Raw genomic sequence first — 13,412 nt, 5'->3', positions numbered from 1 at the left:
TAAATTCGTCATACTAAGATGCTTAATTATCAACAACTCGAAAAACTAACTAGCTCGCATGTCATCCTTCATACGTTAGCATGTCTTTGGTTTCTCTTTTCGCCACGGTAGGCTTGAACAAAACCCGACCACATTAAAGCAAAGCTAAGCTAACTGCTAATAGTATTCTCATGAAAAAGTATGGAAAGTTCAATTCAATTGATCAGATATTATTTATTGTGGATTATACGGAATCATCTCTCTTCCTCACGGTTCAAAAACTATGAACTACCTGGCTAAAAAAAAATCTTAACGTTGATGTAAATAGAATAACTCTCTTGGGTTGTGCTAATGGTAGCTAGCTAGTGGCTGGAATTATGATAGATGGGCAGATAGAAAGAAAAAAAATGCTGATAATTTTCACGTTAATCTGAACAGATAATAAATAGAATAACTCATGTGGTAACAAGTGAATGAATAAATGCGGGGGGGGGGGTCATGTAAATTGTAGCTAGGTACATTTTAAAAGGGGAAATCATTGTTTTCTAAAAACCCAACAAGTTCTGTCTTGCTTTGAACAATGTCACCTTTTTTTGGGGATATGGGAGTTGTTCTAAAACTTTGTCACAATCACGTCAGTCACGATCCTGCTGCCCGAAAAACACACGAAAAAGGACAAGATGGATGGCAGGAACTGAGACATAAAATGAAACTGGAGCCATTGCCAAGTTTGAGATGCAAGGAGTGTCTGGAAACAAATTGCGTGTTTAAAATTAGACTCTCTTCCTGCTAATTTTGGACACCTGCGTCCTGTCATAGTTAAAACATCCTGGCTTTCATCCCGGTCTCGCTCTCTGGAAACCGTTGCTGCAAACACAACCTAAACTATTGTTTCCATCGATAGCATACGGTCCAAAATGGGCTACAAAGTGTGCAAGTCGACACGTGACCTCCCACCAAGGCGGCAGCGAGCCCTCGTTTGTCGCTTTAATCTAACCCTCAAGATAAAGATTGGAAGCGCAGATTCATGAATTCATGATACAATCTTCCCACCAGATTTTGAGCAGTCAAAACAGGAAAAAGATATTCGCTGAATGCAGTATTAGCAGAGTCGCACACACCCCCCAAAAAAAAAAAAAAAAAAAAAAATCTCAACTGGTCTTTGCCTTCCAGTTTGGTCGGAATTTTGCTTAAGCGTCCAATCAAAAACTCCAAACCCCATATCATGCAAAAAATATGTCTACGTATCATGTTGAAAGAGACACCGCACTCTGAATATGCAACATAAAAAGTTATTGACAACTTGCAGCATAAGCCGACCAAACGGCTGGTGTCCATGAATAGAACCTTGTGGTACTCCATGTATCTTCAGGGGTGGCTCTGATGCTCAGCGAGAAACCAAACGCTTCAAACCAATTTGGGACTAACAACTGGGTTGATTCTTTTCTCCTTTTGGAGTCTGAAGATTTGCGGGGCGGTACGGGAATTCTTTGCAGTCGTTTCAGGTCGTTTGTATCATTGACGATGTCACTTGTGAGCGTTTAAAACGCAAACGTTCGACTGTAGAACGTCTAAACTGTTAGCTAGACTTGGTAAGCACTAGTCCACCATCCCCGGTCCAAATATGTCAAATTATCCCCCAAAGCTTTGCCATGTAATCAAAGACAACTATTACCAGTTACGAGGTGATCACATTTCTACCAATTTATGACGATGGCCGCAATAACGCCCCCCCCCCCTCCCGATCCCCAACCCCTTGTTGTGAAGAAATGCCCCCCGCTGATGATATATTGAGCGAGCCGGAGACGGCCGTAAATCTCCCCCTGCTGTGGTTCTTCTGGTCTGCACCTGTCACATTAGCCTCAAGTTGTCAGCTGCCAGTCTGCACGCACCCCCCCCCCCCACACACACACACACATCGCTTTGTGGGGATTTATGCCAAATTTAGGGTGAATAAAGCAATAAAAGACAACATTGTGGGTAAAAGATGAAAAAAAAAAAACTAAAGGTGGATGTGACTGGCTCAGACCCAAAAGCAGGATTTAAAGCACTAATGCACAAAGCTTGTCACTACATTAACACCGACAGCCTTTTTTATGGCATCTCATAAAATTAAGTGGATGGAGAGATATGATTATTATTATTAGTCGGATGATTTAACAAGAGCAGCTCGCTGGAACATTCCCCCCCACCCCCTTCAAATTCTAAAAACATGGTCACAAATGAACCGACATGGAAGATGGGGGTGGGGGGGGGGGTCGGCCTTTTAAAGCCCCTCCCCCTCAGTTAGATGGACTGGAGCAGCTGAGGCGACGACCACACAAATAAGAAACACCACATCGGCGCTAACCAAGCATGTTAAGTACGCTGTAATAACAAAACATTACACGGGAAGCAAGGCAGTATTTTCACAATGACAGAGGTTATTTGTCCATCTTCCATTTGCATCACATTGCGGCTCGCTTTCAATCTGTCCATCCATCCATCAATCATCCATCCGTCTGTATATCTGACTGTTTGGCATGAAGATGAAATAATGGATGCCTAACACAGACCCATGTGGTACCCCGTCCTTCCCAAACTGATGCTTTTGACCCCCCCCCCCCACCCCCAACAAAAAAGTCACATTACTGTACTTGTGAAGTACACTGTAATAACGGGACACTCAAGTCTACGTGAAACAAAGCACAGTTTCACACAATTTACACAATCTTAAAGCTTTCTATCCATCTTTTAATATTTCATGATTTAATCTCACATCCATCCCCGTATCCAGCTGTCCATCATCGTCCACCAATCTTTCCATGCATCCTTCGATCCCTCTGCCTACTTGGCACGCGATCACATCAAATAATGCGTGGCTAAGAACAGACACGTGTGGTACGCCGTCCTTCCCAGGACTAAGATGCCCCGCCCCCAAATGTACACATTTTACTTCAAATATATAACACGTCCATCCATTTTCCAGAGTATGCTATTTCTATGAAGACGAGGGTAAAAACGGATCGTGTATATCATTTATTGTAATGATGGTTTATTAAAGAAGCAGTGTAAAAAAAAAAAAATTTTTTTCAACAATGTCTGTAATTTAATTGAATTTTGAGTTCTTTATGTATTCGGTGCATATTTAGCGTTTTGGGGTCATGACCGCAGCTTTTTTGCGATAAGACTGGCCTGAAAGTTATCACTTTATTTGATTATGAACATTATAAAATGACCGGGGGGCAAAACAACTCGGAAATGAAGCCCAAAACAAGCGCGCATAGGTGCGACTGCGCATGCGTGAAAGAACATCCAGAATACCGGTACTGAAAGGAACGACAATAATTTGTACTATTCCGTGCGTCGTCCATAGCAATTGGTTGAGAAGAAGCCGGTGGACGCGCACCGCGCGCGTGTGTGCACGCGCAGAGGAAGAGGACGGGGAGGGGGCGGGTGGGTGTTTTTTTTCGGGGGCTAATCTTCAAGCGCGTTATGCGGAGCGCAGTTTGTGCGTGGCGCTCTTTGGGCGAGCGTCAAAGTGGACTCGAACGCAAGCAGCGGCGGCAGCGGCGGCGGCGGCGGCGGCGGCGGCACGTCGCGTCCTCGGTCCGCGGGGCGCTTTTGGTTCGACGAGATGCGTCCGCGGAAGATTTGACCGCCGAGGGGGAGGAGACCCAAAGTAAACAATCACTTGGGACACGTCCGCCACCGGCGAGGGGTTTGAGCCTCGATTTGGGCCGGTCCATGCCATCCGGGCCGGTTCCGAGAGCGGGCCAATTGCGAGCATCCGGGCCGGCGGCGCGCACGTGCATGCGGACGACGGACGAAATGTGACATTTTGGTCGCCGCTGCGCACCGCATCTTCCTTCACGCGCCCGGCAGCAGCCAGCGGATCTTTTTTGGCATCCATTAGAAAAGGTCGGTCGCGCACATCACGTCACCACAAATCGCTCGTTTCGGAATTAAAAAAAAAAAAAAAAAAAAATGCAGGGAATGCATGTGTCGCGCTTCGGATTTCCCCGATTGCCGTTGTTATTTGATTTTAACATTTATTTGTGCATTTATGCACTCAACGCAGCATGGAGCAAAAAAAAAAACCAAACAAACACGAAAAAACATGTTGTTGTAACTCTGGCGTCCTCCATTTTCATGCCCCGGTGCGCACGCGCTCGCACGCACGCGCGCAGTTGTCTATTTTGGGGTGTGTCAAGCAGTCCGTCATTGTTAAGAGGTGAGGTGTCATTCTTGCAACAATGGCGCCGCCAACAAACCCTCTTCTGGAACGCCCTGGGGAGCCTCCATGCGGCCAACATTGTCAAGAATCGTGGGGGGGGGGGGGGGGGGGGGGGCTGTTGTGTGCATTCAGCTGCTCCTTAGGTCAGCTAAAACCAGGAGAGCACCCCCCCGTTTGTGGGGACCCCACTCGGTCGCTGCCTGGGTTGGCGCCGAAGCTCGAAAAACCTCCCGGCAGACGCTCGAGCGGACGCATCGGCTGGCGGGTCGCTCACTAGATTTTTGTCGATACGCGATCGGTCTCCCGAGCCTCAGCTGGTGTGCAGCAGGTCGACGTTTTGCGTCCTCTCGGCTGCGTGCCGTGTTTGAACCCCGTTCACAGCTTGAGACGCAAGAGACCCGACATGCGAGATTTGTCGGTTGGGTGATTTTGATTTGGTGTTGTCTTGGAAGTAAACATTTACGATACAACTCGGGCTGCTGCTTCCACTTCACTTCCCGACAAGCAGCCGTTAGCCATTCCCAGTATTTTTTTTGTCCAATTGTCAAACTAAACAAAGAGGATTACGCTTTGTCTGTTTAGCTTCACGCTCACAGACAATGTGAAATGCCATAGGATGGCTAACAGAAAAGATCAGCGTTGTCACGTTAAAACGCTTCATGTCACAGACATTGGAACACAAACTGTGGAGCTACACATGTAGACAGACGGTACAATGACACTCACAGGTAAATATTGTTTATCCTTTAGAAAAAAAAAAACCACGTTTGCTGCATCTTAGCAAGTTAGTCTCTATTATACTGCCCCCAGGTGGTCAAAGGTCACACCACAGAAGGAGCAGCACAATGTCCAAAGAAGTGAAGCAAAAAAATGTGGACAGCGGAATTCTTTACATTCAGTTTCATGAAGTCATTGCGGTATGTTTTTATAAAGTACAATATCGCGGCGTGCTGCTCGCTTCACGTAAAAACAGCCGGCAAAAATGTCCGCTGCTCCACTCGCGCACTACGTCCACGGAGCAGGTTTCGCTTCCGGAAGCTCTTGAGCTCCGAAGCAATTCACTCTGACGCCGGCTCGCATCCCGTTTGTCTGCATTTCGAATTGAATTTTCCACATCGGAACGAAATGGAAATTGGGTTGCGAGATTGGCAGCACGGGACGCTAGCGTTTACCACATCTGCATTGCAGTTCTCAGGTTCTGTGTCCCAATTTTCACTCCATGCTTGTTACGTTCACTGAAGACGACATTGTGCAAAGGTTTCAAAGAGAGTTAGAATGGCGCCACGACTCGGTCTGCCGCCATTTTTGTTTTTTGAATTCACGGGGACGTCCCTGCACCCCCTTTCTGTTTTTGTCCGTCATCAACCACAACCGCCCCCCGCCCCCCGCCCCCCGCCCCCCTTTCCACGCGCTCGATCAGCTCGAATACGTGCAGATCTCAGACACCAACACAAATCAGACAAAGAACACGCACGGACGTCGTCGTCCTTGCCAACGCTACTCGTTCGTGACGCTAACGATCTGCAAATCAATCGAGTGCGCGTCGCATATTTTTATATCCTGTACGAGAGTGAAGGATGGCCACGCGACACCTCGGCCGGGTACGTGACTCGGCGCCTCTTTTGGATACTCTGCCCTCCCTGCCGCCCCCACAACCGCATCCGAGCAGCCGCATTATTGTTTTCATGGGTGGGGGCGTGGGGGGGGGGGCTTCATATCTGGCACTGTTAATTGCCAAGTCAATTAATCTAAAGTCCGACAGCGAGCCCTCATCGCATGCCAACGAGACCTAATTAGGGCGATCGGGGACACCCCGAAGATGCCGGCAAATCTATGTTCGTTTTCCCGCATGTTGCCACTAGTTGATTCCACACCCCCCCCCCCTCCCCAAAATGTCCTGATACAACAATCTGGACGATGAAAAAGATGGCTGGATGTACATCGTCCCGCGTTTGGCCGCCCAAGAAGGCGACAAATGACAAAATAGTGTCGCGCCGCTGGCGTCTGCCCCGCGAACAACGGCGCCGTTGTCCGGAAAGTTCCTCGCAACGAGCATGTGACCCGTCAGCAGGTCGCCGAGTTGCTCGAGCGGAAAGCGCGCACACGCGTTATTCTCGCTCAGGGGAGCCGAAGAAGCTCAAGCATAAGCAGTAAAAAATTAGGCGCCTCTGAAACAAATTGAAAATTGCACTTGGTAATATAAAAAAAGTGATACTAATAAATTGAATTTCCAAATTTTTTTGTTACACTTTGCCCTTCAGTGCGCATGTGCTGTTCCTTCTGGTGTGTGCGCTTCGGCCACCTGGGGGCAGTGTACATATAGTCTACTGGAGACTGAGCTCCTCTCTCAGATTCTCAGTGCAGCAGTTGTATGAAAGATGGGGGGAGGGGGGGTGCCATTCATGTTAGGGGGTTGCAGGAAATGTTTGTTCATCACCTACAATTACCCTGCATATCCGCTGTATTTAATATTTTATTTGATGATGTGCGTGAGCGTCTAATGTAAAATGTGCGCTAAGGCTAACTAAAATTTGAAAGGGGGGGGGGTGAAAAAACGGAAGAGCGGACAGGACACCTTGTGGCCGCGACGCATTAGGACATCACTAGAAAATGGAGAACTCGCTTTTTAGGGCACAAGAGGCAACCATCGCGAGGACGGCAGCCGCATCCGCACAACTGGCAGAAGACGCATCCCCACCCCAACCACCTCGTTACGTAAGACCCACAGAATGGAGGCGAGGACGCGCAGGGAGGCAAAATGGAGGACGGAGAGGGACGGAATTGCTTTGGGGATGCGGAGGAGCCGCATTGTTGACAGCCAAAATGGGGGCGCTAGCAGACGAGAACACGACGCGTTCTGCGACGTTGTGACAGTTTTGCCACAGAAATCATCCTCCCACTCACTTTGGTGGCACGCTTGACAATTTCATACAAACAAAGTCCGGCTCAATGTCAACACATCAAACGCCATAAACGGGCTAAGAATCAGTCATTGGAAAAACTGCTACCTCAACAAACACGGAGTAGCAAAGACAAACAAGTACAGCAAAGGAAAATAAACATAAGGAAACGTTCTCCGCTCTGTGGGAGCAACTCACTGATACAAAAACCAAAAAAAAAATGGATAGCGCATACACATCGAGCGGTGTGTCGATTGGTTGGAGCCAGTTGGCCGCCATCTTGGTACTCCCAAAACATGTGGAGGACACGATTTACAGGTTGGATGATAGCGGGGGTTTTCCTCAAAGTTTGGCATGTAGAATTAAAACTGGTCCTGTGAGCTTGACATTTTTTCAGTTCTGGTCACATGAAGGATTTTTAATTCGACTTGGTAAGCCAAAAAAAGGCGACGTGCAAAGGAAAGACAAAACACAGCGACTAGCAAGAAAGCTTGCATATCAGCTAGGGCCCAATTTCCATGACAGGTTCACTCTTCCCAAAATACGCTGTAAATTACTATCATTATAACATAGCAAAAAACTAAGCATCTTTTCTCATAAAAACATGACATTTTAAGTCAATCAGTTCGACATATTTTTGGAAATAAGGACTCGCAATGGTAAAATACATGCTAAACGCATTGTTCATTTGTTGTCTTTGCGATGTCAGAAAATGTAACCTCGTTTCCGCGCATTTGAAAATCAAATTCAATTTGCAGAGTTCTGTATTAGGAAATTCATCAAAAATTTCACCAAAAATGTGTTTTCTTGCTTAGTCACTGATGAAGTTTGGGAGAAATATTGACATCGCTTTGTCGCGAAAACCGTCGGCCTATAAAGGTGAAGCAGAAAGTGACCACTGAACAACAAAACGTTGTTCAGGTGAATTAAAATAATCAGAAAATTAAAAAAAAAAAAAACTTTACAAACAAACGTTAACATTGTCAAAGTAAATCTTTCCAACTTACCTGTGGAATGTTTTCTCACCGCCACCAAACTGGTGATAAACGCTGGTCGGCACGCTTGTTTTGGGAGGATCAAGATGGCGGATGGCGACTTCGGTTTTGGTGGCCAATGAGCCATCCAGTCTTGTTTTTTTTTTTAGATCAGCGGAGCAACTCATCTTGAGGACCTTCGCTGCCCCTTCTTCGGGCTCCTAATTACGCGGCATCCCTTGCGGTGGCGCTCACTACTGCCCGGGATGTTGGGGAAAAATGCGGTAATACACGGAACGTGAACAAGTCCAAATTCAGAAATCAAAAAAAAAATAGCTCACTTCAAGATAGGCTGCAAAGAACGTTTCACAATTTAACGCTGGCTGCATTATCTGGGTCAACATCAGTTGTATCCTTAAAGTTGCGACTCACAACAAGAAGAAAAAGACGTTCGTGTGATGTGCGGCATCTTGTGCGTGCATGTGAAGGTCTATTTTGTGATTTTGCATGTGACTGCACGCATGTGATTGTGTGTGTGTGTGTGTGTGTGTGTCCTGCAGCCAGAGCAACCATCTGTGCGAGAAGCAGCGACAGCGTGACGGGGGCGCAGGGGGGCGGGGGGCTCTTCCTGCCTCATGCTACGAGGCTCTCCACTGTGTTCTTCTTCATGCTCGCTCATTAGGAGCTGACAAAGAAGAAGAAAGGGACTGAATTGAAAAAGGAAAAAGCGAGACAGAGGAGGAGCTGTCCACTCCGCTTAGCACGGACGAGCGAGCGCTCTCGTCTCGGCTCCGTCGGGATGGGGGGCGGTAACCATGGTTACCGGGGAGGGGGGGGGGGAAGCTCGGCAGGAAAACGAGGCCTCTGGAGCGGCTCGAGTGCGTCTTGAATGCGAAGGTGGCGTGCACGGCGCAAACCGCGGCTCTTGTTCCCGTTCCTGCGTGCGTTTGCTTCGTAGACTCATCTCGGCTTCGCCAGGGGGCAAAGGGGGGACGGGGCGGGGGTAAGACGGGCGCGACAGTGAAATGACAGCAGGGAAATGGGGAGGGTTAAGAATTAGTGCGAGACGCATAAAAGAGATGTGAACGCGAAGATGCGTCGCGCGTGCATCCGTAAACACTCGTGAGGTGCTCAAGACACCAAGGATGAATTTTGACACGCGGCGGTAAACAAGTGCTACTTACTTCCAAAAAAAAAAAAAAAAATTTCAAATAAAAATACTAGTGTGGAGACACAGTACTGACACGTCAAAGTGTTTTGCATGTGGAAGGATCACGTCGTCGGCTCTCGTCGAACGATAGCCAACCCTAAATACTCAAATTCGAGCGCTTTGGTGCTGCGCTTCCTCCTCCACTTTTCACTTTACCGTTGAACTCATGAGCAGAACCATTTTTCGGCGTCTCACATGCGGCTTTCTCCCCCCCCCCCCCCCAAGAGATGGCGTCCCCCCCGGTTCTGCTGCTGCTGCTGCTGCTGGTCGGCCACGCCGCCAGCGGCCAAGACCCCGGCGACTCGGACGCGCTCCCGCGAGGCTGCGGCTGGGGCCTGGGGCGGCCCTACACCCTCCTCTGCGACCTGGACGCCGTTTGGGGCGTGGCCGTGGAGAGCGCGGCGGCGGGCGGCGCGCTGGCGGCCGTCCTGCTGGGCTCGGTCCTGCTGTGCCGCCTGCGCCGCGTCGGCGAGCCGGACAAGCGCAGCGGGGCGGGGCCCGTCCTGCTGCTGCTCCTGGGCGTGGTGGGCTTGTTCGGCCTGAGCTTCTCCTACCTGATCGAGCGGGACGAGTCGCTGTGCCTGCTGCGGCGAGCCCTGTGGGGGGTCCTGTTCGCCCTCTGCTTCTCCTGTTTGCTGGTGCAGGGCGTCCGCCTGCGCCGGGTGGGCCGGGAGCACCGCAGCCCGGGCGGGTGCGCCCTGACCGGCCTGGCGTTGGGTCTGAGCGCCGTGCAGGGCATCATCGCCGCCGAGTGGCTCCTGCTGACCGTGCTGAGGGAGGGCCGGGCCGCCTGTCAGTACCTCCCCGTGGACTTCTCGCTAGCCTGCAGCTACGTGCTGGCCCTGCTGCTCGCCGCCTTGACTGCCGCCGCGCTGGCCCTGTGCGGGAAGACTCGGCGGTGGCGCTGCAACGCCGTCTGGCTGCTGGTCACCTGCGTCCTGTCGCTGCTGTTGTGGGCGGCCTGGGTGGGCTTCTACCTCTACGGCAACGCCCGGCTGGGGAAGTCGCCGGAATGGAACGAGCCCACGCTGGCCGTGGCCCTGGTGGCCCAGGGTTGGCTGCTGCTCGTCTTCCACGCCATCCCCGAGGCGCACGCGTGCATGAAGCCGCCGCCGCAGCCCAGCGCCCCGGACTACTTTGACACGTCGCAGAACTCCACGCGGATGAGGGAGACCAGCTTCGACGAGGACATCCCGCTCTCCCACAGGCAGTTTGTGGAGAACCAAGGCTACGGCTACAACGACGAGAACACTGCAGGTACGGCGTTTTGGGCGCCCTTTTCACACTTTTACGCTTGGTGCGACCGTACGTCAAACTGTAAATTCAGAAGTGATCAACAACGCGGTTTCGTTCCAGTTTTTGCAGGTGAGCGACTGTGATAAGATCTGGGGGGGAGGGGGGGGGGTTCGACGCTGGGCACCGATTCTTACTTCTGCTGACTCGTCATTCCAGAACTGAGATCCCGCAAAGGTTTGAACAGAGGCAACTGGACTGTTTGTGTCTGTTGAAGACATTTCACCCGTTTTCCCTTATTGAAGCCCGAGTGGTCGTTCCCTGGGAGGGGTCAACGATAGGACGTTGTTGTTCGTGAAAGGACCGACCGATTAGTCGTCGACTCGCCTCGTGGCCAAACAGCTCGTTAGGGCTGCTCTTCCCTTCCCACTGAATGAGGTGACCTCTTTCCACAGGACGCCGCGAGGTGAGGCCTAGAAACTCCTCCTCCGTTTACAGAGACTCCTTTTGGATGTTCTGTCCGTCCAGGATTTGGACATTGTTGTCCTCGACGGAATGTCGCTTTGAATGAAGCGCTCATTCTGGACCCAAAGAAAGCTCCCGTCGGTCCTGCGCGATGCGCCTGTCCAGCGGCCGCTCAGACTTTCAAGCGCGGAGGTCGACCCACTCCTCACGCCTCACCGCGTTGGCTTCTCTGGATTTTGTCCGCGACTGAACCAGCTTTTGTCCCAGTGTGTTCGCGGGAGACGAATTTTGAAGGGGTCGGGTTCGAGCTGAAACTCCTCAAACGAACAAGAACAGTCCGGTTGCCTCGGCTCAACTTTGCGGATTCCCCTGACCTGATGACTGAGGATCCACAAAGTCATTTGATTTTTGCCATTTTGGCAAATCTGATCACTTTGGACCAGTACCGCTCTGCATTTTTCTGCATTCAACTAACCACAGAATGTGAATCGGTGAATAGCAAACGGTGACTCGGCAGAGGTTGATTATATAAGAGGAGCAAACTAGCCCAAGATTCAGCTGGAGGCGTACGATGACTCAGTCACGTTCGGCGAGTGACTAATGTTTCCGTCTAGGCCTGAGAAGCGGCGGCGGCGCCGGCGCCGGACAACACACCAGCAACACGGGCGCCAGGCCCAGCGCCCCCTTCCGCAGTAACGTCTACCAGCCCACCGAGATGACCATGATCCTGAACGGGGGAGCGGTGAGTAGATCCTCACAGTCGCAGGTACACACACCGCACAAGTGTCTCTAGATCCGTGAGTGTCTGCGCGCTCCGGCCAGCGTGGCCTGTACAAAGCCGTTAGCGCATTTAATCCAGGTCGTCCGCGTGGAAGATCCTGGTCGACAAGATCCTGCTCGGAGTCTCTTGTTCGCGGGGGGACGGGAAGCGAGCTCGGTCGTGATGAGAGAAAATACCAAAATCGTTGACGTCCTCCTTAAAAATGCTTAGAATTGCCCGAGGTGGAAAAACGCTACCACAAGCTCCTCCGCTAACTTCAACACAGTTCCTTGGTTGAAAGATGGCACCAAAGCAACACTTTTGACCCAAGGACAAAAACAGCAGTTAAACTTTTCAAAGAATCACAGAATTCTGCGAATGTTCGGCAGTTCACTTTACTAGCACGCTCGGCGTACTCACCAGTAAGCTAATTCAGACAATTGATCAAACAGCTGTCTTACTAGTTACTTTTTCCCACTACTTGTACCGCTTTTGGTGTTAAGATGGATTTTGAACAAATGCTCAAACCCTTCAATGTCAAGCTTCATTCAGGTTGTACTAGTACACTTTCTTCTTCACACTGATGAAACAATTCAGCCCGCGAGTAGAAAATGTCAACGACTAACATTTTCCACTATTAGTACTGAGAAGGGTTGCGTCAGGAAGGGCATCCGGCGTAAAACTTGCGCCAGACAAATATCTGCGTTCATCTGAGATGACACACTGTGGCGACCCCAAAAGGGACAAGCCGAAAGAAACTTACTCGTACTACTAGTATGACATTAAGATGCTAATCAAGGAGGTCAAATCTAAATAAATGTTTGAGCAAATACTTGATATCCTTGATATATGGCCTACGTTCTGTGTACTAGTAGGCCTTTCCTCACAACTCGGAAAAAATTTGGCATACTAGCATTACAAGTACATGCTAGCATTGATACAAAACTGGGAGAGAGTTGATTTGTGCACTACTAGTACTATTAGTGATGCATTCAATGCTAACGAGTAGAATTTGACAACGGCAGTCGTCGTCAGTATCCAAAATATCAGATATGGAAAATAATGTGCAGTAACGGTCATGGAAAATTGAGAGAAAGAGAGCATCAATAAGCCGTTCGTTAAACACGACCAATGGCCTCTCGGGCTGTCCGTGAAGATGCCGCAAAAGCAACAACAACGCAGCACGCCAGCCAAATTTGTCTTGTCTGGATGTGAAGATTATAAAAGCTCAGCATATTTACAATTGAAGGTTGAGACCGGCATCAATTTGACCTTTTTGTGCCCCGCCCCGCAGGTGCCCTCGGCCCCTCCCACCTACACGGGGCGGCAGCTGTGGTGAGCGGCGCCGGATCTGCCGGACGCGCAAGGGGAGGAGAACGTCCTTAAAATTAAAAAAAAAAAAAAAAAAAAAGGAAAAATACACAACACAAATGCCACTTCCACTCTGTACAGACTGCGTGCCAATCAAATAGCGCGTCCGCCAAGGAGGCCATGGAGGGCAGAGCTAAACGTCTCCAAGCGCACCAATCTCTCGATTGGAGGAGTGACCGCCAGACGGCGAAAGGAAAACGCAGCTCGACCGCAGCGCTGTCATCATCCTCACGACTGTGAACGTCCTTCGTTTGGCTCTGTCCTCCATCCGTCCTCACGGCGTCGACAACAACAAGCCCCCTCC

At 50.1% G+C, this 13,412-nt stretch overlaps 1 protein-coding gene across 1 annotated transcript; it reads left to right on the top strand.

Annotated features, from left to right (window-relative positions):
• The first annotated feature begins 3,481 nt into the window (after positions 1-3,481).
• On the top strand, positions 3,482-13,155 carry gprc5ba (G protein-coupled receptor, class C, group 5, member Ba). Its single transcript, XM_061845746.1, has 4 exons — positions 3,482-3,879; positions 9,505-10,536; positions 11,592-11,719; positions 13,032-13,155. The coding sequence occupies exons 2-4, from the start codon at positions 9,507-9,509 to the stop codon at positions 13,074-13,076; spliced, it is 1,203 nt and encodes a 400-aa protein (XP_061701730.1). The 5' UTR covers positions 3,482-3,879; positions 9,505-9,506; the 3' UTR covers positions 13,077-13,155.
• The last annotated feature ends 257 nt before the right edge of the window (positions 13,156-13,412 follow it).

The sequence above is a fragment of the Syngnathoides biaculeatus genome, chromosome 16 (assembly GCF_019802595.1).
Source record: "Syngnathoides biaculeatus isolate LvHL_M chromosome 16, ASM1980259v1, whole genome shotgun sequence".
In the NCBI taxonomy this organism is placed as follows: domain Eukaryota; kingdom Metazoa; phylum Chordata; class Actinopteri; order Syngnathiformes; family Syngnathidae; genus Syngnathoides; species Syngnathoides biaculeatus.
Note: the sequence above shows the minus strand (reverse complement) of the source record. Positions and strands in the feature narration are given on the sequence as shown.

Coding starts and splice junctions, on each gene's coding strand:
- gprc5ba (XM_061845746.1), top strand. CDS start 9,507: ATGGCGTCCCCCCCGGTTCTGCTGCTGCTGCTGCTGCTGGTCGGCCAC. Junction 10,537..11,591: donor CAACGACGAGAACACTGCAG/GTACGGCGTTTT, acceptor GTTTCCGTCTAG/GCCTGAGAAGCGGCGGCGGC. Junction 11,720..13,031: donor TGATCCTGAACGGGGGAGCG/GTGAGTAGATCC, acceptor CCCGCCCCGCAG/GTGCCCTCGGCCCCTCCCAC.